Here is a 24,827-nt window from a genome sequence, read left to right as displayed (position 1 = left end):
GTAGCCTGGAGCTGTGGAAAGGGCACAGAATTTAGAGTCAGGCAGTCCTAGGTTGGAATCCTAGCTCTGCACCCTTTCAGATGAGACTTTGACCAATGAGTCCCCACTTGACCCTTTTTTCTCTCCTTACAGTATATGCTTATTGTGTTATATTTTCACTCTTTCTATGATTTTTCATGCTTGTGAGTATGCTGTCATGCCTGTGTTATTCCTTCACACAGGGCATATTTAATAAATAGTATATGTAATAAATTCTTGTAAGTATAAGTATTGCCATAGCTGAGATTTTCACATGATGGTGCCTTCGGCTAGGAGAGATCAAAGGTCAAAGAGAGGTCCTTCAGCCTTGAACAAACTTTGCCCCTTCCAGCTGCATATGGTTCCCAGATTGGAGATGGAATGGAAGAAGGAGATATAGCTGTCTCTTCTACCCAACCCCTCTGGGGGATCATGCCTCCTGAGGCACTGCCTTGGTGCAGCAGCTCAGCATGTGCCCAGGGTGCTTACATCAGCGTTGCATGCACAATTTAAAGATAAGAATGATAAGTTTTTATTTTTTTACAGGATGCATTTTAACTTTAATACATTTGGGGCAGGTTAAATGCATAAAAAGTGGGAGATGGTACAAGCCTGGGAATGTATCTAGCTTTTAAAATATTATTATGGCAAAAATTCCCCTTTATAAGATTCTTCTATAAGTTGCATTTCCTCTGATATTAAACATGGCCCTCCATATATACTGGGTCAAAATATTTATCTTTGTGAGCTTCTCTGGATTGAGCCTCAGTTTGGCCACTTACCAGCTGGACGGCTTAACCTTTCTGAACCTCACTTTCCTCATTTATAAGATGGGAATAATTCTCTACTATGAGGGAATCATGACTTCTTGTATATTCAGTGCATCTCACTACATCTGCCTGATCACCTTTAATTTTTATATTATAAATATACCTACCTAGACTTGCTAGAAATCCAGCCTTTTCCCTTGGCCAGATATATTCCCCAGAGCTCAGGACTAATAACCCCCAGAGATGGTGATGGTATTGTTTTTTCTGCCCTGGTACCCCACCCTGGGCTTCAGAGGTAAGCCATTTCCTTCCACTAAAGGTTCTTCCACTGGCAGTTAATTATTTCAGTGCATTGTTTTGGAAAGCATCTCTTTTAAAAATTGCGGGATGAATCTCAAGCCTGTTCCTTCTATCTCTGAAATAATGGACACATTTTCAGAAGGGCATGAGGGCTTTTCTGATTCTAAGAACCTAAAATTCTACAATTGACAATTTTAAACATCTTTGAAAGAAAATGCACAATTCATGACCAAACCAGAATATACTGAGAAAATAATTTATTCAATTGTAAATCAGAACTTTTATTTAAAAAAAATATTATAACAACTATTAATGAGATCTTGAATTCATCCATTGGGATTTAAATTTAAATGAATTTTTAAAAAATCAAGAAATTCCCTCAAAAGTAAACATCAGCTCTGTTCTCTAAACTTTCAGGATAGATCATTTCTTTGTTTCAGGATTTAAACCATTAAACTCACACTCGTCCAGATTGGATCCAAGACAACTTGAGTAATAGAGAAGCAAGATTCTTAACTGACATGTTATCTCCTTTTTCTTTTTCAAAGCCCACTAATCCAGGAGTTTTGTTTTGTTAGATGTGAGATTTTTTTTGGCAAGAATTGAAGAGTAGGAGGCACAATGAAAGGGCAGATGAAATGCAGGTTTTGTTTTATCAAAGAAGCCCATCGCCTTGTACATCAAGCCAGTGCAATGGCTTTTCAAATAAATTGCTTGAAAGTAGAAACAAATGACCTAAACTGGAACACAAGCAAAACATAAATAGTCATGCACCACCTAATGACGTTATGGCCAATTATGATGGCTGGAGCTTACATCCTAAGTGTGTAGTAGGCTATGCTGTCTAGGTTTGTGTCAGTGCGCTCTCTGATGTTTGCACAATGATGAAATTGCCTAACGATGCATTTCTCAGAACGAATCCCTCCTTAAGTGATGCATGAGCATATATGTGACTATGTAAATGTTGCCTCCTAACTTCCTTTACATTGACTTGCTTCACTCTAATATGCAGGATTTCACAGCTTCTTTTAGAGAAGGGAATTGAATGTTAAGCTGTTCAGTCATAAGGACTGGGTTTCCCATTGCCTTTGTTATAAAATCAATTTACTGTTTTGTTAAATATGTCTGGTTGTTACACTTCCATAGTGCAGATGGCACAGGGGGAAATGAGAAGTTACTTAGTAGGGGGCTGTTCCTCTGTTCCACTCCTTGATCTCAGCCCTTCAAGTCAGGGCATGACAGGCTGAGGGACCCTGAGTCTTAGAGCGGGTGGTAGGGCCAGCTGATGACTGTCCTCAGATGAAGCCCAAGTCCTGGAAATGTAACTCCCTGCAAGCCTCTTCAAATCCACATTGGGCCTTTGCCTTCTCTGACACCATCCACACCCCTTTACCAAGGATCTGAAGCCACCAGTTGCGGAGTCTGGTAGACTGAATATAACTTGGGCAAAACAAGAAGCATCTTCTATTCAAGTTCCTGCTGCTCTGTTAGTCATGAGGGCCAGGAGGCTGGAGATCATCTACATTGCCTCCCATTCAGTGCCTGGATCCACGATACATTTAAGCACCGACACTGGACCCTGTGTCCCTCCAGGGTGGCACTGCCCCACAGTGAAGAAGAGCCCCTTCCTTTCCACTTTCTTTCCTCTTCTTTGCTATATCACGTTGCAAACCCATGTTGAAACTTTGTTTTCACTTCATGCTGAGCAGCCACTGGCTCATTCATATTCCCTGGAACTCTGAAATTCACCACCATGATGTTCACTGGGAATTTCCACCAGTCTTTCACACAGGAGCCAAACAACATCCTGATGAGAAAAGGACATGGACTATAGATAGCCTGAAGCAATCTGCTGTTTAAGACTTTGAGGGTTGCCAGGGTAGATGGTGTCCTTACTAAGAGTTCTCCAGCTGTGAAGCAACTCTGCATTGCTTTAGACCCCCTCAAAATCAGGAAGACATTGAAATCAAAGGGACAAACCCCCATAACAGTATCTTGTTGCCAAACCTTCCGTTAGCACCCTTTTCTCCAGTACATTATCTGGCACCTGTCGAGTGTTTCCGGCTTATTTTATGCGTATGACAATTTTTTTTTTTTGGTTCAGCTGATAGTATTTCTCCCAAACCCAGAATAGATAAGAAATCACTGGGAATTTACATATGATTACCATTGATTCATTCTCCTATATTACAAGGCTCAAAGTTACAAGGAGGAATATACATTTGCCGTGTTGGTGTTTTGTTAGTACTTTTTAAAGTTAAAATTGTTACTTTTCTGAGGAAGCAGCCAGAATAATACTCTCTCAAATTCAGAAGCCTACTGGCACAATTTGATGTCAGATATTATTTCTAACCAAATTATACTCTTTTGTCTGCCAAGATAGCTTGACAATTTTAATATCTGAAGGCAGGCCTATGTGATAATCCCAGCAGTATTCTGGGGACAAGATTTTAGTGGGTTTGTGGAGAAGGAAATACTTGTTTAGGTGACTTTCATCATGCCACTCAGCTTCTATGTCATTTTTCTTGTCCTGGAGGATTCCCTTAAAGCACTCCTGGGTGATGTTCAGAACCTGCATGGGTGTTCCTCCAAAAATGGCCGCGTGGTAATAAAAATCCCCCTCACCGAATGGGATGTATGCTGCTGACTCTTTCCGCCTCTCATAGGTAAACTGGTACGGATATTTGTTGTACCACCAGGCCTGGAGTTGAGCCACCGACTGGCCCAGGGTCTCTACCCCAAAATTGTCTTGGAAGACCTGGTCAACATCCATGCAGAAGAGGAAGTCGACCTCGTGCTGGATGTGGGCAGTGATGTGCTCTCCGATGGTCTTCATGCGCATCATGCTGATGTCCTGCCACCTCTTCTCAGGCTTGATCTCAAACACTTTGAAGAAGCGTAGAGGACCCAGCTCTATCAAAGGCATCTTGGAGAGGTCATCCATCATAATGTAAAAGATGACTTTGTGGCCAACCATGAAGTACTTATTAGCAGATGTTATGAACTCCTTTAAGTAATGCTCAATGTATCTGAAACCAAGAAAAAAGGGATACATTTAACCTCTGGGATCCCCGCAGGAAACCATGTACTATTCTAATCACCTTGTCTGTATTTTAAGGTGAGGAGGTGAATAATTTCTCCCCACCCCAGACATGTGTTTTCATGTGAAGGGACATCTGTCAGTGGAACGCTTCTGGCTACTCTCCACCTTTCAGTCACTTAGTCCTGGGGGAGATGGAATGACTAGTCTGACTGCCAGTTTTGGAAGAGCAATCGGGCATGCACCGTCCTGTCCCCTTCTCTCCTCTTGCTTTTGGAAGCCAGCCAGTCTGAGAGAGCATGTGTTCTCAGCTGCCCTGGGCCTTGCAGAAAACTTAGTGGCACAGGCTCCATTCCCAAATCCAGAGGCCTGCAGTTTTTAATATTATAGGTGCCCGGGTGCCTAAGTCCTTCTAACTCTGTGGTTCAATATGTAGGAGGGCTAGGGCCTGCACAGATAAGCCACACCCCCCAATACCAGCTTCACCTGGAATGCAGGTGATATTTACTACATCTGCCTTACACCTTTATCTTATTTATCAATTAATTCAGACTTTGGGCAGTCAAAGGGGGTTCAGGTTCCTGAGCATCCCTCAAAACCAGATGCAAAGATGATGTGACCCTTGGGTCCTTTAGGAATTGCATTAAGCCCAACCAGCATCACTCTGTGACACAGAGAATGAGTTACGAGACATGGATCTCTTTCCATATTACACAGTCACCTGTGAGCCTCCCACTGGTCACTCAAAACACAAATCTATTGTCCACACACCACCATTATAAAATCCCTTCAAACACTAGTGCAAACTAACTCTGATTAACCTTATTTTAACCATTTTCTCTGTCTTTAAAAAAAAAGACAATTTTTTTTAGAGCAGTTTTAGGTTCACAGCAAAATGGAGCCGAAAGTACTGAGAGTTCCCACAGACCTCCTGCCCCCACACACAGACAGCCTCCCCACATCAACATCCTGTACCAGAGCAGTATCTTGGTTACAACTAATGATCCTCCATTAATCCACCACTATCATCCAAAGCCCAGAGTTTACATCAGAGTTCACTCCTGGCGTTATACATTCCCTCGGTTTTAGCAAATGTACAATGTCACGCAGCCACCATTATAGTATCATACAGAATAGTTTCACCACCCTAAAAATCCCCTATGCTCTGCCTATTCATCCCTCCCTCCTTCCCAACCTGTCACAGCCACTAATCTTTTTACTGTCCCCTAAGTTTTGCCTTTTCCAGAATGACATACAGTTGGCAACATACAGTAAGTAGCCTTTTTAGTTTGGCTTCTTTCACTTAGGAATATGCATTTAAGATTCCTCTATGTCTTTTCCTGCCTTGATAGCTCGTGTCTTTTTAGTGCTGAGTAATATTCTATTGTCTGGATGAACCACAGTTTATTTTTCCATTCCCTTCTGAAGGGCATCTTAGTTGTTTCCAGGTTTTGGCAATTCTGAATCAATCTTCTATAAACATTGAGTACAGGTTTTGTATAGACGTACTTTTCAACTCACGTGGGTGAATAGTTAGGAACTCAGTGGCTGGATTCTATGGTAAGAGTATGTTTAGTTTTGTAAGAAACTACCCGACTGTCTTTTACAGTGGCTGTACCATTTTACATCCCCAGCAGAAATGAATGAGCGTTCCTATTGCTCCACATCCTTGTCAGCATTTGTGTTGTCAGCGATTTGGATTTTGACCACTCTAATAGGTATGTAGCAATATTTTAACTATTTATCTATTCATTAAAAAAAAAATTACATCGATGTCTTCTGTAAGCCCAAGCTACAGACTATCTGTGAAGCCATCCTATGGAGATTATAGGGGAAAAGAAGAAGTCAGATGCTTAAAACAATTCATCCAAACCCAAAACTTGTGTGCAGTGAATGCGGACCAAATTTAATTTACCGATGACACAACTGGCCAAGCGGGATGCTTTGTGCGTAATAATGACTGGCATTCTTTTCACTTTTTGTTGCTGCTTGGATTCCTTTTCTTTGCTACCAAAATAAAGTGTGCTTTTAATCTTGGCTTCTGGAAACCTAAGGGTTTCAAGTATTGATTCTTTAAATGGAGAGAATATATCTGAGCAATATATAGAGGGACTTTGACATGATTCTGTGGCTGGTGGCCAGGAAATTCTTGGTACTCTAGAACTTCAAGAAAAATCTATCATGCCCTGAAACTTGGGAAACAATACTGGGGTTGGGCAGGGGTGGGAGGGAGAGTCATTGTGAGGTTCAACATTGTTTAGAGATGAAAGCACTGCAGTTGGCTCCATGCATGGTTATTTGAAAACAAACCAAACATCACACTTCCTCAATGTCCAAATCCACTTGTTATGGAGATTTATTGCTGCTGAGTACAAACAGGCCTCTCTTGCCTCATAGCCGAGAGCACAGTGCTTTCACCAGGATGTGCAACCTGCAGTGGAGTTCTGCAGAGTTGCATTTGGTTGGTTGAAGCCATTGTGGGGCAGGGGGCAATGTTCTGTTCTTTTTGGAAACATCAGGATCAAATCAATCTGTAATGTGGCTGCCTTGTCCCCTTTCGTGCCAAAGGATTAGGTGAGCTGAGCATTGGCTCCTGACTACAATGGTACAGATTCTTCTAGTGAAAATGTCAAAACTCTACAACCCTTCTCTATCCAAGACGCCACACAGGTGTCTGGAGTCAGCACATTCGGTGACGTTAGAACTTGGTTAGTATCATTAATGACAGCAGCAGTGACGGCTGCTGGGTTGGGGAAGGATATCTTTGGGGAACTATCAGATCTTCACAGAGCTCTCTTTTAGGCTCTACCTTGATAAAACTCAAGCTCAGATCAACCTGAGTCTTCAACTCTCTTTGTACAAGGAAAGGGAATTGACTTTCCACGTGGCCTTTTCAGAACAGGTACTTTTCGGAAAAGCCCAGAGGGCAGAAGAAAATAGAAAAATTGAACTTTTTTGTTTTGGGGAAAAATAATTTTGAAAATTCTCCAAAAAAGCAAAATGGGTTATATTTAAAAACTAATATTACAGGTACGACTTTTAAGTAAGAATGACGGTAGTTTTTCTGTGTCAAATGTTCTGAACAGGAAATGGAAGCTGAGATTGAAAACTATCCAAGCTTTGGAAGAGGAAGTTCTCAGCAGCCAAATCTCCCAGGGCCACATCCTCCAGGAGCGATAGGGTACAAGTGACCTGAAGAGCCCACCGAAGTGGTCAGCCGTGCTCCAACATTGACAACCACTGTGCTTAGGTCACGCTGTGCCTAGAACCGGCTGTAAGTCTTTCTGTCCTTGGTCCTGGGCCTCGAGAACTGTCTAGAAGCTGGCATGTTTGGAATTTCTGAAGGAGGCCATGGAGGTCGGGGAGAAGGTGGCTGTGAGTGTGCTGTTGGCTCTGGGTTTGGTGGGTGTAGCAGACACCTTTGCCTGCAACCTGAAACCTTCACTTTGATGTGGGAATGGGTGGACTCACCTACTATTGTTTTGTTCTTACCCTTTTAGGGCCTTAGCAGAAGGATTCTGAAGTAGTCCCACGTAAACATTCTCCTGTCTAAGATTTCAGTCGAGTCATGAGCGGCCTCCATGAGTTTAGGGGTCCCCTCACAAACATTTTGACAGCAGAACAAGAAAAAGTCAAGGACAATTTTATCAGTGATACCTACCTTCCAACAGCAAAAACTGTCAACCCCACCGTAATTTTCTGTTTGGCATAATAATCTTCCAGGACGGCTCCATTATAAGTGCCTTCCCACACAATAGGCGCATTCCATTCGGTCATTGTCACAACCTCCGGGCGTTTCCTGGTGATAAAACATAGAGCCCCATGAGTCAGGACAGCCTTGCCAAGGCAGGGCAGAGATTGTCTGAGGAAAAATGGGTCAGCTATGACTGCAGTGACTGTCCCAGAATCCTGACTGTAGCTTAACTCCAAGCACTTGGCTGGGAGGTGTGACATTTGCAGGGGCAGCATCTTCTGGGTGAGGGACAGGAGGCTTTGGCCCAGGTACCTCTGAGGGCTGTCTTGTGGCCCTTAGATCTCACCTATAAGATCCTTTGGTTTTTTTCTTGGTTCCCCTCTTACTGCTAAATCCCTTTCCCTATCTCCCCGGCTCCTTCCTAAGCTGCCGGTGGCATTGTTGGGTGTTATTTACCCCTGTGGCTGCCATCTGAGCTTAAGAAGATCCTGATCCTTGGCACAGGGGGATGAGAGGGTGACACTGGAGCTGAAAGACAAAAAGCTATTTCAATTTGCCTTTTGCCAGAAAGGTACTTCTGTACAGGAACCTGGTTACTGGCCAGAAAGGACCCAGACTAAGGGGATTCTGGTGTCACTGTTCATTTTACAAACAAGGAGACAAAGGCACCCAGAAAGGAAGGGACGAGCAAAGGCCCAACAAGGCCAAGGCTGGAACAAAGGACGCTGGTGAAGACTCTCTCCTTAGACCACATTGCTTCTTTACTGGGAACACAAAAGGGGCGTTAGAGGGATATGTTTTCTGCACTGAACTTGAAAGGGACTTGGCAAAGCCAACACACACAGAGGAAGTGATCTAAGAGCAGTGGCAAAGCACAGAACCACCATGAAGGGTAAAGGAGGGAGTGGTGGAGACTCGTCCAACCACTACTGCTCAGAAAGTGGCCGCATTTCCCCCATTAGGGAGCGGAGATTTGGTACCTGGTCATTTACATTCAAACCCCAGTATGGGCCTGGCACCCTGCTTGGCATTTGCTTGTATGTACTTTGTTAGGGGAAGCATCTTAGCTCAACCCCCAGCAGGCGACAGATTGGGGCAAAGTCTTTGTGGTCCCTGTTGGCTGGGCTCATGCAACCCTGGTCAGGCTGTTGGGAAGTCTGGGCAGCAAAACATCCCCAGCCCTTTACATAGCCAGTGGAGGGCAGGGTTTTCACAAAACTGCCCAACCCCATCAGCAGAGCTGGGTTATTCCACAGCGAGGCTGATGGGCAAGACTGGATCATCCGCTGCCTGTTCCTGGCCCCAGTGCAGCTCCAGCTCAAGCCCCAGCATGGAAGGAGCCTCAGCAGACTCTCCCTCAAGACTCCTGTCTCTCTGTCACCAAGCTCTGCCCTCCCACCCCAGCCCTGTGCCCTGCTCTGGCCTGCTTCCTCGTTCCCCAGCATAGCAGAGTTGCAGAAATGGTGAAGCAGGGAAGACCTTGAGGCTGCTCTCCTATCTTGTGCCATCTTGTCTGGAGTCTCAAACTCTGAGACTCAGCTCTGCCCTCAGCACCCCAGGTGCACCTGCTTAATGAAGGACACAGCTGCTCCCTGTTTCCTTCAATCATGAAAGAAACTACCATGGACTCTACACCAACCTGTGCCAGATGCCTTCATATACACTTTCTCATATAGTCCTTATGGCAGCCCTGTGATGTCCATTGTCCAAACCAAGGCTCAGAGAAGCTTTGTTGACTTGTTCAAGGCCATGCAGCTGATTGCTGATGATGGCAGCTAACACACATTGAGCACTTCCTGTGGGACCAGGCACTGTGCAAAGCGATCACCCTTCTGAGGTGGGTGCTATTTTGTTTTCCATTTTACCAGTGAAGAAACTGTAGTACAGAGAGTTTAAGTAACTTGCCTGAGATCACACAGCTAGTGAGGGGTAAAGATGAGATTTGAACCCAGGTAGTCCGAGTCTGTAGTTCATGCTCTAAGCCACCACCCTATATTGCTTCTTATACAGACATTTACTTGCTATGCTGATAAAGCTGGGCTTATCACCGAGGTTTGTCCTGATCTAAACTTTCTCACTTAGCTGCTTTAGCATTTTCACCAGTGCAAACAGAAATAATGAGCTTTTTTCTTGTTTTCGGAAGCTTACACGGTCCTATAAAAACTCCAGCTTTGTTGAGTGACAGGATTTCAAACAACAACAACAAAAAAAACACACACACAACACGCACGTGGCTTATACTTCTATAACCAATGTTTCTAAACTTGTCCCTCATGTCTCACCACCTCATTCATTGCAGTCTTAGTTTTAGTCCATCAAACATCTTTTAGTAGTTCTAACCCAGTCCACTAGCCAAGTCTTGTAGTTGTGCTGGACATCTGGTAAGTAGGTAACATTATGTTAAAAAAAAAAAACAAAACAAAAGAGGAGTAGGTACACTGATTGAATACTTACTGTGTCCCAGGGACTAAGCACTTGCCTTTCATTCTCTCATTTAATCTTTACAACCACCCCCCTGAAGTGGGTGCTGTCATCACCCCTACTTTACAAATAAAGAAAGCAGGGTAGGAGAGAAGGAAAAGGGAACAGAGTCTTTTGCCATTTACTTTATATGATGGGCCAAACCGAGGCACTCATCCCTTGACATGCATTTCCCAAGTCCTGGTCTGGACCAGGTCGTCTAGTGCTCAGCACTGAGATCAGAGAAATGCAACCCAGTCCTGCCCCTTGAGAGTCTTGCAGTCCCAACAGGTGGTCAGCCTGCTCCACGCTCCTCAACTGCATGACCACTAAGTCTACGTCTTCTAGAAAGACCAAGTCAGAAAGCCAGTGTCCAGTTTGGTTACCTGGATGGGAAGGATTCCTTTAAGCAGGAAGAAAAAGTAGCAATATTAAATATGAATTTTTAATTAAAAATAAAAATGTTCTATTTCCAGCTGTAATTTATTTCCACTGACAATTCCAACATGGCAGCAACCCTAAGAAGCCAGACAACAGCCTGAAAGTGCAGGCCGTGGGATGGGGGGGGAAGGAGATCAAGATGGGCTTCCTAGATGAATCTCTGTATCGAGGAGCCTTAGTCATCAAAACCCAAGAAAAGAAGTGACTGATGGCAGCCCACACATATGCAAGAGCTAGTCCTTGACAATGTCAACTGCCAGGGAAGTCCAGGATCACAAAGATGAGGCTCTAAAAGGAGAAAAAAATGCCAGGAAAGAGCTGCTCAAATGCCTTCCTTCCAAGAGGCACCCAACTGTGCGACATCGTCAGGTGCAGTGACACCAGTCCAGACCAAAAGCTTCCCCCAAATTTAAGGGCCTCCATCACCAAAGCCTCGTTAGGTTATTGGTAGCTTTTTAATTTTATGTATTTATTTATGGGTACGTTGCGGTACCCAAGAGTCAGGTAGAGGAAATGTTAAAATTCTATTAATCATGCAGTAAGTAAAAATAGATGTGGAATGTACACAAGGCATTATTGACTGAACTCCTTCTAAGCAGCACCCTGCTAGACAGGGATCCAGTGAAGAGCTGGTGGTGCCATGGACAGGGGCGGGGCTGTGGAGTGGGGAGAAGGGGGTGACGTGGAGGGGATTCTAGAGAAAGAACTGGCAGAACGTGCTAATGAATGAGACGGAGGGGTAGGCGGTGGGTATGGAGGTCTCCCAGGCTCTTGCTTGAGCCATTTACTGAATTGGAAAGTAAGGAGAAGAACGGGGGGTGGGGTGGAAGTGAGAAATGCATTTTGGGGCCTGTGAGACATGCAGAGATGTCAGGTGGGCAGGTAGATACAGGTCAGGGCTCAGGAAATGGCTGGGCTAAAGGTATGGGAGTCATTCTCTCACAGTGGGATCTAACGCCTTGGAAGTGGATGACAGCACAAAGGAAAATGTTATATAAAGAAAAGAGAAGAGCATGCCAGACTCAGGCCCCAGAAACTTTCATCCCTGATGGCTGGGAAGAGAGAGATGCCCTTAGCAAGGAGACTGAGAAAGGAGATGGAGAGATAGGCAGAAAACGAGGATGGGGAGTCATAGAAACGAAGAAATCCTGATGTGGAACTATGTGCACAATGTACTGTAATATGTTTCAGGTAGTTTACAGAAAAGAATGCATTTAGATAAAATATATTTATTCGTTCATTCATTTTTCTATCCAATCATGCAGGTAGGTAAGAAATAGACTTTGGTGCCGCCTCAAATCATTATTCTTTAAATGTCTGCTCACCATGCATTCAGAGGTGAAGCTGAGCCATGCAGAGTGACAGCTGGTGGCCATGGTCTGTCTCTCCTCTTTGCCCTCAGTCATTTGGCCCTGGCCCTGCTTCCCAGGTACCACTCGGCAAAGCACAGTGCCACAGTAAGGCCGCCCCACCCTCCTTAGAAGAGCACTTGGTGTCTGTCTGTGGCTCGTCTAGCCTGCCTGCCCCTTGGCGGGGGGACGGGTGGGGTGGCGGGGAGTCTCACTCCCTTATCTAAGGGGCTCACTAAAGCAACAATGCTTCCCTCTTCTTACATTCCTAGTAGTGGTTTTGCATTTCATACGTGGCTACCCTGTTGTCCAGCTGATTGAATAACACATGGCAAGCCAAAATTCCCATCCTTCCACACTGGCATGGATCCCCAAAACAATAAGAGAGCTTGCCAGAACATATTAAGTCTTTCTAGAGCCCAAGAACACTGGAACAGATGCTGTTCGTTCCTGATCCTCCTTCTAATTCTACAGCTGTTCCTGCTTCTTTTGAGATTTCTCTTCCTCCACCAGCCGCTTAACTGCTGATATCAGACAGGACCCGGCCCTATTCCTCCCACTGGGCGGCCTCATCCATGCCCACAGATCCCATTGCACCTGCACTCTGATGACGCCTCATTCCACATCTCCAGCACATACCTTCTGCCAACCTCACGGGCACCTTGTGACTCTCTGTCCAGACGCCCCCTAAGCATCTGAATCCACACACATAACCTAATGTGGCTCCTCACCTCCCCCAACTCCGAGGCCTGCATCTCTCACTCAGGTCCCTTTCCTGGTCAACGGCCCCACCACTCACCAGTCTCTCGGGCCTCACAGTCACCCTGGACATCTCCTATCTCCTTGCTCCCCAAACCACATCCCTCCAGTCGGGTGGATCATACCTCCCTGCCAATCCTGGAAAATACTAGTTTTCCAGGGGGCAGAAAATACTGCCCCATAAGACCATGAACTTCTTGAATATAACCATACTGACTATTTCTCCTGTCTCCTGTGCCTAATACCATGCCTAGCACAGTGTTTTTGATCATAACTCATTTATGAGAAGTACATTTTATGTGACAATCAAACACATGCGAATACATATATGTATGCAGAAGCAAAAATTCCACTAAACAATACTTATCCTTACTTTGCATGATATTCTATTCTATTTCTACTTTTTTTAAAGCTGGTTTTTACCTACTGAGCTAGTTTCTGAACACTTTCATGGGTGGTGACCAGCAGTTTGAAAAACATCAGCTAGCACATCATAAGTTTTGATAAACATCCGTCGTGTGCTTGCTTAATGAATGAATTCATGGCCTCATCAGATCTTTTTTTAAAAAATCATTGATCCCATTTTACAGATGAGTTAACTGAGTTGCAGAGAGAATTTTCTTGCTCTAAGCACAGGTGCCTTTCCACAATACCCTGTGGCCTGCCAGACCCCTTTCCCGTCCAATATTTTGGGATTCATCGGCTACCACTGGCCAATGGCTGTCAGAGCCACTGGGTTGCTCAATAAATTTGGTTCAAAATATCCAGATCTGTTTCTTATCATAAGTCTATTGTTAAAAGTCCAATATATGCTAAGACACTTCCTCCCAGATCAGGAGTGTTCTGCCTACACTGGCCTCACCACCTCCTGCTGAGCTATGGATTTACTGCACATGGGGCGACGCTTCTTTTCTTACTCTGGATTAAACCAGTCCCATAGCTGCAGCTCTTCTTTATCATCTTCCTTTCTTCGTGCTTTTCCTCTGCCTTTTTCTTTGTCTGTGTCTTCTTCTTCCTCTTCTTGATAATTGTGGGTCCTAAGAACAAAGGGAAAGCAAGCCAGGTAAGGCAGGGGGTGATCTTCAGTGCTAGGCAGAGAATATGTGCACCACGTGAACTGGCTGGAGACACGTTCATGTGTGACACTAAGAGTGTATCCATAAAGACATACTTTTGATGAAAAAGTGCAGTGCTTTCTTTTTACCCTTCCAAGTCAGCACGGTTGGCAATTTAATGACCCAATGACTGTCAGGTTATTTCGGGAGGGGTGGGAAACTTGATAAAATAGTCCTCCTAAGAACATTTTTGTTTAATGATTATCTTTCCTGAAATCTAAATTTCAGCCCAAGCTTCACCCCCAAGTTTTTTAGAAAAACAAAACAAAACTTACATGTTCTAGTCCCACCCCCAAAATAGATTCCTCATATGATTTCAGGAAGCAAGAAAGATATGTGATTGGGAAGGTCATGGACGTGAACCCATTTTATCTGGACTCTCTACAAGTGTCGGTGGGCAGACAGATGCAGATTGCCCTCCAGTGCCTTACCCATTGCTAAACCAGCTTGGAAACCACCAGCCCTTCTGAGTGCTGCTGCCACCAACTTCTGGGTTTCTAAGAAATAAAAAAGATTACAGACATTTTTAGAAAATGAGGCAGTTCCCAAACTGGAGGTTTCTAAACTCCTTTTTTGGCAGAGATCACTTTTAAAAAACAAAACAAAATTAAAAACTGCCAATTCATACAACAGAAGTGAAATACTCCAGCTGAATGAAGCTCTCTCAACCTCTCCTCCCTTGGACAGCCCCCAACCCTCTGCTCACCCAGGGAGCCCTAGCAGGGAGCAGAGAGAAAAAGGCAGTGAGGTGGCATTTATACATAAACCCAAGTCCTGGATCCACCACTTACTAGTTGCGTGACTGTGATAGCACATTCTCCGTCTCTGAATTTTGACTTTCTCCTCTGAAAACTGTAGTTGTTAATAATGATACTGATAATAATAATAATATAATAATAAGGAATTTACCATGAAGGTAATTTTGAGGAATGAAATAGCATACAAAAGAGTTTTCTAAGTGGAAGTTTACCGTCACGAGTTGTAGGCTTAATGAAAAACCAATAAACATTTCTAAGAATTATCTCTTTTGCTAAACTAGGAGAATTCAGGTTGCTACAAAGGTCAGCAGTGACAGCCTTAGAAAGTCGGAAGGTCGCTGAACAAGATTTTCAGGAAACTGTAATTAGAAGCCACCTGAGCCACCCACTTGAGAAAGTTTCCACGCTTTCTCATTATGAGAGTTGCTTCAAGGTGGTGGCCTTCTGGAGGAAGAGGAAGGGTGGTAGCCTGCGGATACAAAGCCCTTCCGTTGGACAAATGAGGTGTGAGGTAACTCGTGAACAGGAATAATAATACAGGAAAACTGCTATAAAGCCCGTCTACTTTCAGAAGTGTTTGAGATGGCTTACAATACAGAAGTATGGTCACAATAAATAAGGAAACAACACAAGAATGAAAAACAAAAGGAAACAGAAGCAGCATGGATAATTGATTAAATTACCCAGGTATGTATTTTTACATGACCTCGGTCATCCCAAATAAAGGTTTTACCTTTATGTTCATTTTACAACTGAGATATTAACTGAATAAATGTGAGCAAGTTGCCAAGGTCCCATGACACATGAGCATAAAAGCCAGGATTTAAGACGCTCTGAGATTCTGATAACCAAGCCAAAGATAGGAAAATAAAGGTTTACATAGCTTGCGTTATCTTTAAAAAAAAAAAAAATTTTTTTTTTTTTAAAGATATACACTAGTGCATCAAGAGACTCAAACTTTTTCCTGATTCTTATTCTCAGAGCAATTTCTTGCACAGGTCTTTAGACAACATATACTGGGCAGAATAATGGGCCTTATCTTCCCAGATTCTTCTTATCAGCAAGACAGGAATGTTCCCCAAAAGACAGTACTTAGAGAGCTCCTTGATGAGAACAGAGGGCAAAGCACAAGTCCTGGTACTTATAGTCTAGAGGGGCTGGAAAAATACAGTCCCTAAGAATCCACCCGCTTCCCTCCGACTTTGGCCTGAGGGCCATCACTGGCTGCCATGTGAAGAACGGACTGTAGGGGGCACAAGCGTGGACGTGGGAGACATCCAGATATCTAGAATCCAAAGCACTTACTTGGAGTGATATATCCACAATAAAGAGCCTTCTGGGCTAAAAAGCAAAAGAGAAAAACATATCATGTTACTTTCAATTCTAAGAAAGGCTATTCTGTAACCATTATCATTGAGTCCAAGGCTGAGCTGAGGGCCTGGGTTTTGCTACTCCCAGGTTTCTACCTTCCTTTGAGGCATAACCAACCATAGCAGGAGACTGAGAATTTCCACTTGCAGTCACTTCAGGAGCTCAAGAGGAAGGGAGTCTCTGGAGAATCTTAAATCATGGCTTTTTTAAAAGAGAAGACAGTCAGCTCTCCATTGCCTGGGGTTGGCATCACCGAGGAAGAGAGGCTACCAGATGGGTATCTCCTGCCACTTCCTCAGGTGCCTGGTGACGGAGAATGCCCTGAAGGGTGGAAACACCACGACCTAGCTATCCCTCACACAGGATTTCTCTTCCCCTAGAAAACAAATTGTCAACTGCAGCACCTGGTGCCATGTCCAGCTCAGAGCCTTCTTACAGAGCAGTCTCAAAAGGCAAGTCTTTAACTAATGAAGGTAGTGAGGCCATCTTAAACCACCTATAAGGCTGGGACAGTAAATACATGACTCCTGCAGTGGACCACCTCTATTCAATCATTCAACAAATACTTGCTGTGAATGTGTTACATGCCAAGTGCTGTGGATACACTGTTGGCCAAAACAGATACTGTCCGCATCTCCCTGGAGCATCTAACCTAATAGGGAAAGCATCTATCTTATTCAGATAATCACACAGCTACGTGACTTCAACTCCAAGGAGCGCTGTAAAGAAAAAGTATCAGTAACCACGAGCACTGAATAGAAAGAACTTGAAGGCTTCCTGGGGGAGGGGTTAACAATTTAGCTGAGTTCTGAGGGATAAATAGGAGCTCACCAGGTGAAGAGAAGGTAGAAAGAGTGTTCCAGACAGAGCAAAGAATATGCAAAGGCCCTGAGGTAAGAAGGAAGAAGGCACCTGCAAAGAAATGGAAGCAAAGTAGCCAGAGACCAGATCTTGCTGGGACCTGCTGGGGATTTTGCCCTTGAAGTTTTTAAGCAGAGGAGGGACAGGGTCTTATCCGCAGTGATAAAAAGGTCACTGGAGAACAAACTGCAGGGAGTGTGGAGTAGATGTGGGAGACCAGTTAGGAGGTGATGGCAGTGGCTCAGGCAGCTGTGAATCAAGGTGGTAAGTGCACTGACTTGAAAGACATTTTAGGGTAAAAGTGACAGGACTTGTCCTCACACTGGATTACTCTGTTGCTCTGTGCAGAGAAGCTGTGCCTGAGATCTAAGCCTTACTTAGCTTACTTCTTGTCCCAGTGAATAAGAGGGATACAGCCTGGCAGAAAGTTCTGGACTTCGGCTCAAGCATCTGCCCCAGCCCCGCCCCTGCCTGGCCCAGCTCCCTCATCTCTGAAACATATGAATGAATAATAGTTGATCAGACCCTCCCAAGTCCCCTTAGTCCCCTCTCCCAGCATGTTCCCTGTTCTGGGAATCCATATCTCCTCCTAAGAAGAAAATGCATCCTTTCTCACCACCTAGTTTTCCCTCTGAGCCCAGTACTCATGGACCAGGCTCTAAAGTCCCCAGCTTCTAAATCTGTTTATTGATTCTGACAATAGTCATAATAGCTGATACTTAGCCAGGCACTGTTCTAGGCAACATATGTGTGTGTTTATATATATAAATATTACATTAACCTCATGAGATGCTCACAACATCAATGAAGTAGGTTCTACTCTTATCCTCATCCTACAGATGTGGAAACTGAGGCACAGGGGCATTAAGTGATTTGCCCAGTGTCATACTGCTAGTGAGGAGTAGAACCGGTATGTGAACCTGGGGAATCTGACTCTAGGTCCTGCAAGAGGGGGAAAGCAGGGAGGGCAAGACAAAGAGGAGAGGAAGGTTCAGCTGCAACCCAGCACTCAGAACCCCACCTGGAACTGAGGGCACCAATTTGTAGATTCCGGTTCATCCACTTGTCGCATCTCTTTAACAATCCCTCCTTCTTACCCTTCTACCCTCCTCTCCCAGAATCCTTCAACACAGCAATATCCACACTGCAGTGGCACTTTCACATGTATTCATCCTTCAAGGCACAGCTCAAATGCCACCGCTCCTGTGCCTTTCTTGATATGGTCCTAGCACAGTGCCTGGCATATAGTAGGGGTTCAGTAAATATCTGTGAACAAATGCAAAAACTGGATCCCCTCCAAGGCAACACGATCTCTGCCTCCTTGAACTCTCGCCGCCCTCTCCTCTACCTCTGACATCCATCTACTTTGTATCGTTGCTTATTGATATGCACATCTCATTGCCCCATCTAGATCATAACCCCTTGAGGGTAGGAGTTCTACTTGGCTCACGTTGTATCCCTCACAAACACTCAGCACAGACAAGTAGCTCAAGAAGGAGTCCAGGACAACAAATCAGAAGATCTGAGTTCTAGTAAGAACATGGACACAAACTCACTGTTAAAGTCACTTCACCTATTTGGCCTCCATTTTTGTCATTTGAAAAATGGGGACCCTCAACTAAAAGAAGGATTGTGTGTTGGGTAAGAGAATGAGCTGCAGTCAGACAGTAGGGGACCTGAATCTTCCTGAAAGTGTGACCTTGAACATTAACATTTAACATTTGTGAGACTCAGTGTCCTCGTCCAAGAACTTGGAATAATATCCACTTTGTGGGCTAGTATCGGAATTGGAGGCAATGCATAGTACAGCTCCTGGCACATGCAAACACTCAACAGCCAGCAGCTGCTACTGTTATAATCACCATCACCATCATTATTATTATAACTTTTAAGCTTCTCTCCAGTTCTAAAATTCTAAACAACTCTTTTTCATCCAGCCTGAAATCAAATGCTATCCTGGATGACATTCCTTCAGGATGCTTCATTTACAACAGTTCTTCTATTTACTAATTAGTTAATGTGCTTGATTTTGTTATTTTAAAATCATTTTTGGCTCAGTGCTGCCCATCCATCTAGGTTAATGTCCTCAGCTCACCTCAAGCCATCATGTGGGTACTTCATCAAGTGGCAAAAGATCACGCTCCCTTTGCAGCCTCTTGCAGACGTTCAAGTGGATTCCGCACATCACAGAATGATGCGGCTGGAGTCCGGGTGCCCGACTATGACCCTGAATAGCAGCCAGAACCTGCTCTGGCCACTGTGCAAAGAGAACATTCCCAGCCCTGAAAAATAACCCTCTTTCTGAGAGGCCAGTGTCCATTTGCACATTTGAGACTCTGACTCTATTTTAATTCCAGGTGTACTGCCCAAAATATGGAAGTACAACTTTAGCTACTGTTCAAAACACCAAAGTTATCTAAACAAGTGTTCAGACTCAGAGCTTGAAGTTCATCCAAACCAGCATTCCAACTCCGGGCAGGAACCCCACAGAGCACTTGTGTTCTGCTGGACTCTTCCAACTGCCGGAGCTTGCCTTTCTATTTGCCAGAGTCCTCAGTCAGGTTTTGCCCTCTGACGCAAATAATAATGATGATTGTTACGGAGCGAATGTTTGTGTCCCCCTCCCCCCCCAATTCATATGTGGAAGCTCTGCCCCCATGTAATGGTATCTGGAGGTGGGGCCTTTAGGGGTAATTAGGTTTGGATGAGGTCATGAGGGTGGGACCTCATGATAAAATTAGTGGTCTGGCTGGTTGGTTAGCTCAGTTGGTTAGAGCACAGTGCACCAAGGTTTAGAGTTCAATTCTTGTACCAGCCAGCCAAAAGAAAAAAAAAAATTAGTGTTCTTATAAGAAGAAGAGACTGTAGCTCACTTGCTCTTCATCATGTGTGTATACAGGGAGAAGGTGGCCTTCTGCAAGCCAGGAAGAGAGCCCTCACGGAGAACTGAACCGGCTGGAACTTTGATCTTCGACTCTCTAGCCTCTAGAATTGCGAGAAATAAATTCCTGTTGTTTTAGCTACCTAGTTTAGAGTATTTTGTTATAGTGGCCTGAGCTAAAACAATGATGATGATGATGATGATGACAGCAACTAGCATTTACTGAGTGAGTCCTTATTAAGTCCCAGGCATTGTCCCAGGTGCTTTATACATAATAACATATAATCCTCCCAACAACTCTATGAGATAGATACAATTATTATCCCCAGTTTTAAAGATAGAGAAACTGAAGAACAGAATGGCTGAGTAACTTGCCCAAGGTCATGGTGCAGGTGAGTGGTGGCATTGGACCAGCCCAGACAGTCTTGCTCTAGAGACTGGCCAGGATATTTCCTTGGCCCTCAAGCACCTAAGGAAGTCCCAGGGTCCCCACCCCCAACTCTGAGTCATCTCTCTTTTGGACTAGTCACTCTTGGTTTCTTCAGTTCAAAAGACCTAGTTTCCAGACTGTTTTACCTTGGTCACACTCTAGCTTGTCATACTTGTCATAAAATGAGTTATTCAGAACAGAACAACAGCAGGTGAATTTCTTTTTTAGTAGCCAAGATCATCCTGCTGACTCTTCGAATCTTAGAATTTAAGAACTGAAAGAGATATTCAAATGTCAATTCAGGCTACCATCTTGAACGTGGGGGCCACTAAAACATTTCACCGTGAAAATATTAATTGTGCTGAAAATTGTACAGTGGACTTTTTTGAAGCTGACGGCTGAACTCTTCCAATGCCTCTTGAGTCAAAGGCATCACGCATTTCTGTAGCTGCTTATAAAGACTTCTTTCTATCAGAAACCTCTCCAGCTGGAATCCCCAAGCCATCGTAGTTTCAAAAAGCACAGAGGCAGCCCATATATTTGGGATAAATCCACAGATAAATTTGAAAACTCAGATATGTTTAATTCATCTTGCTTTCCAGAGTTTAAAAACAAAAATAACAATTAAAAAAAAAAAAAAAAAAAACACCTAAAAGTTTTAGCCAGGCACTATTGAATCTCCAGCAACTCAGAGTGCATTTTGCAGTAAAAGCCAACAACTTGAGTCGCTCCTTTGTTTTTTCTGGGCGGTTAGCGAGTACAAAAGGATCTGAGCCTGTGACCTCGGTATTACAAGGCTGTGCTCTGCCCAATTGAGCTAATTGGCCAGCCCCTGCAGGGTTGCTCCTTTAAATTCTGAAAATAACTTAGGGTTGCAAAATTCAGGGTGGATTTCTCATGGAATTCTTGTCTGAAATTTCTGAAGGCTATCTCCATATCTGATCATATGAATTATTTAAAATTACATTTGGGGTTTTTTTTCTCTGCAGCTAGCCAGTTCGGGGATCTGAACCCTTGACCTTGGTTAAAATTACATTTGGGGTTTAATTAGAGCTCACTATCTCTGGGTCTAGTCAACAAGTACAAAAAATCAAGTTATTAAGCATGTGGCAGGAAGGAGGATGATTAATTAACCAGAAGTTTCTTAGGAGATCTAACGATTTTAAGGACAGTCCAGGGCTCAGGATACAGGATGGGTGGAATCCCTTATTTAGGGTTTCAGGTAATCTTACTTTTAATTGAAACTGGTGACTCAGCTGACACTAACAGGACAGAGTCAAAGCAGCACTTTCATCAACATCACTTCATCATGTTTCATAATTACCTGTTGATATATTCCCAAAACACAACAATCACAGTGGAGATAACCAACATTGACAGAATTACTTTTCCTTTGACATTCATTATTTTCTCCTAGAAAAAAGAAGAGAGGGAAAAAACAGATTAAATAAATGAAGTCCAGAGGGTCCCCCCCACCCCCCGGCAAGATGGCCCACTAGAGGTGGCAAGCCCTTGCCTCAAATGCAAGAAAAGCCCAAAGCAACAAACAGTCACCTGTAGAATAGATTGTCTGGGAGAAAACAAACATCAGAGTCCAGCTAAACAGTGAGGAAAACCCCCCAAGACCTGGAAACTTGAGTCAGCAACATAGAAGGACAGAGGAAACTCCTCACCAGGATGAGCATAGAGACCTGAGAAACCCCACGCTGCTGGGACAAGGGAGGCAGGTGCAGGTCTGGTGGTTGTTGCTCCCACCATAGAGACCTGAAAATTAGGTGCAAGGTAACTGCATGGCACTTGCAAACTGAGCCCAGCGTGTGGAGTGGCTAAGAGCCCATATGACTATATTCTCCCAGAGGGGAACTACACGCACAGGCACCCCAACCCCTTCGCCCCAGGCTGCTACTGAACATTGTCATATTGGGATAGGAGCTGGGGGTCTCAGAGTCATGCTGACCCAGTGGCTCCACACCCCAGTGGAGAGCACGGGGGAGTGTGCTGGCTGCCTGGAGCCTTCTCCCCAGGAGCTCAGAGCCCCACTCAACGTAGGGGAACTGTCTATGCCAGTGGAGAGTGGGCAGAGCACACCTGTCATATGGATCCACACCTTCCTTTCCAGAGGAACTCAGAGCTCCTCCCAACTCAACATCCCACCCCTAGCCCCAGAGGACAGCAAGTAGGGGCTGCATCAATCCCTTGGGCTGGTCACCTGGGTCCATGCCCTCCTTCCCTGGGAGATCAGAGCCCTGACTAACTCAATGCCCTGTCCCCACCCTAACAGACAGCAAAGATGGTCTGCACTGTTCCTTTGCACCAGACACCTGGATCCATGCCCTCCTATCTATGGGAGATCAGAGGTCTGCCTGACACAGTGAGTCCTCCAGCACCAGCCAGGGGTGTGCCAGTAGCCTAGATCCATGCCACCTTCCCTGGGAGCCCAGTGTCCATTCTGACACAGTAACCTGCCTGCACCTTCAGAGAAGGTGCAGGGAGTGAGCGAGCAGGTACTACTGTGCTCACCCAGAACCAAACCTACAAAGCCCAACCTGACTATCAATACAAAACACTTCTTCAGGGAAGAGTCTCACCCTTCAAAAACCACTCCAAAAATTAGTAGAAGCTACTACACCACCAGATGCCTAGACATCAATGCAGAGCTATCAGAAGCATGAAATAACAGGGAAAAACAACTCCCCAAAGAAGACTACAACTCTCCAATACCAGACCGCAAACAACAGAAAACTGACAATTGCTGGAAGAGGAATCCCAAACAACAATACTAAGAAAACTCAGCATGATGGGTAAAAAAATAGAAATAACAATGAAATAAAAAAACAATCGAGGACATGTATGAGAAATTCAACAAAAAAACAGAAACAATAAAAAAGAACAAAAGAGAAATCCTGGAACTGAAGCATTTATTCAACAAAATAAAAAATACAACCAAGAGCATAAGCAGCAGGCTAGAACAAGCAGAAGAAATAATTTCTGAAGTAGGAGACAGGCTTTTTGAATTAACATATTGGACCCCCCCCCCAAAAAAAAAGAAAGAAAGAGAAAAGAATTTTAAAAAATGAAGAAAGCCTAGGAGATCTTTCTTAAAACCCTAACTGTACAAACATCCATATTATGGGTGTACCGGAAAGGGAAGAAAAAGGAAAAATAAGAGCCCCAAATTTTCCAAGTATTGGGAGAGATATGGTCTCACAGATCCAAGAAGCTCAGACATCCCCGAACAGATTCAACCCAAAATGGATCTCCCCAAGACATGTTATAGTCAAACTGTCAAAAGTCAAAGACAAAGAAAGAATTCTAAAAACAAGAGAAAAGTGTCAAATCACCTATAAGGGAATCCCCATGAGGCTGACAGCAGACTTCTGAGGAAAAACTCTACAGGCCAGGAGACAGTGGAATGACATATTCAAAGTGCTACGAGAAAAAAACTGCTGCCCAAGAGTACTACATCCAGCAAAGCTTTCCTACAGAAATGAAGAGAAGTACTATCTTTCCCAGGTGCTGTAAACTGGATGTCCAATCCTCCAGCCTCATTGAAGCTTAAATCCCCACTGTAACTGCTGAGGGTGGGAAATCCTATTATGGTAATTGAAAGGTGGGGCCTGGATGCTGTAGTGAATGGATTAATAATGGTAGTCAGGGGTGTGGTTCAGAGGGCTTTAAAAGAAGAACACATGAAAAGTTCTGACTCTCTGCTACACCATTTTCTGACGTGTGAGACCCCTGGGTCATGGTCAACACCACCAAATCCTTCACCAAATGTGTTCCCTGGATTTTTGGACTTCCAAGCCTCTGAAACTGTAAGCAGTAAATTTCATTTTCTTATCAATCACCCAGTCCCAGGTATTTTGTTATAAGCAACAGAAACTGACTAATAGAAAAAATTGGTACCAGAGAAGTCAGATGTTGCTTACAACAAACACTTGAAAATGTGGAAGCAGCTTTGGAACTGGGTGTTCAGCAAAGGTTGGAGGAGTTTGGAGGGCTCACAAGAAGACAAGAAAACCAGGGAAAGTTTGGAATGTTTGAGACTGGTTAAATAGTGGTGACCAGAATGCTGATAGAAATATGGACAGTAAAGACCATTCTGGGAAGATCTCACATGTAAATGAGAAGAGACGTATTGGAAAATGGGGCAAAAATCACCCTTGCTGTGAACTGGCAAGGAACTTGGCTGTATTCTGTTCATGCCCCAAAATATTATGGAATGTGGAACTTAAATGTGCTGACCCAGGGCATTTGGTGGAAGAAATTTCTAAGTGGCAAAGCATTAAGTAAGTTGCATGGCTACTTGCAACAACCTATGCTGAATTATGGCAGAAAAGGCATGATGTAAAGACAGAATTTATAATTCAAAAGAAAGCAGAGGACAAAAAATTGGAAAACTTTCAGCCTGGTCACAAAAGCAAGGGTAGAGCCCAGGGACTCTTTGCTAAGGAGATGCGTACAGAAGAAAGGGATTATCAAGAGAAGGGAAAAAAGACCTTGAAGGCATTTCAGAGATCTTGGAGGCTGCATCTTCCGTTACAGTCCCAGAGGCCTAGGGAGACAGAATGGTCTTGAGG

General features: G+C 44.1%; 1 protein-coding gene across 1 annotated transcript in view; it reads right to left on the bottom strand.

The window, feature by feature from the left end:
• Positions 1 to 1,400: 1,400 nt before the first annotated feature.
• Positions 1,401 to 24,827, bottom strand: part of GGTA1 (glycoprotein alpha-galactosyltransferase 1 (inactive)) — a 69,907-nt gene continuing 46,480 nt past the window's right edge. The window contains exons 3-8 of the mRNA XM_063082421.1: positions 21,572 to 21,660; positions 16,010 to 16,045; positions 14,378 to 14,443; positions 13,749 to 13,868; positions 7,790 to 7,927; positions 1,401 to 4,117 (exon numbers count right to left, since the gene is read on the bottom strand). Coding sequence (XP_062938491.1) covers positions 3,424 to 4,117; positions 7,790 to 7,927; positions 13,749 to 13,868; positions 14,378 to 14,443; positions 16,010 to 16,045; positions 21,572 to 21,651 — 1,134 coding nt within the window. The 5' untranslated portion in view covers positions 21,652 to 21,660 and the 3' untranslated portion in view covers positions 1,401 to 3,423. The remainder of the gene's footprint in view (positions 4,118 to 7,789; positions 7,928 to 13,748; positions 13,869 to 14,377; positions 14,444 to 16,009; positions 16,046 to 21,571; positions 21,661 to 24,827) is intronic.

The sequence above is a fragment of the Cynocephalus volans genome, chromosome 17 (genome assembly GCF_027409185.1).
Source record: "Cynocephalus volans isolate mCynVol1 chromosome 17, mCynVol1.pri, whole genome shotgun sequence".
Taxonomy (NCBI): domain Eukaryota; kingdom Metazoa; phylum Chordata; class Mammalia; order Dermoptera; family Cynocephalidae; genus Cynocephalus; species Cynocephalus volans.
This window is presented reverse-complemented; position numbering and strand designations above follow the sequence as displayed.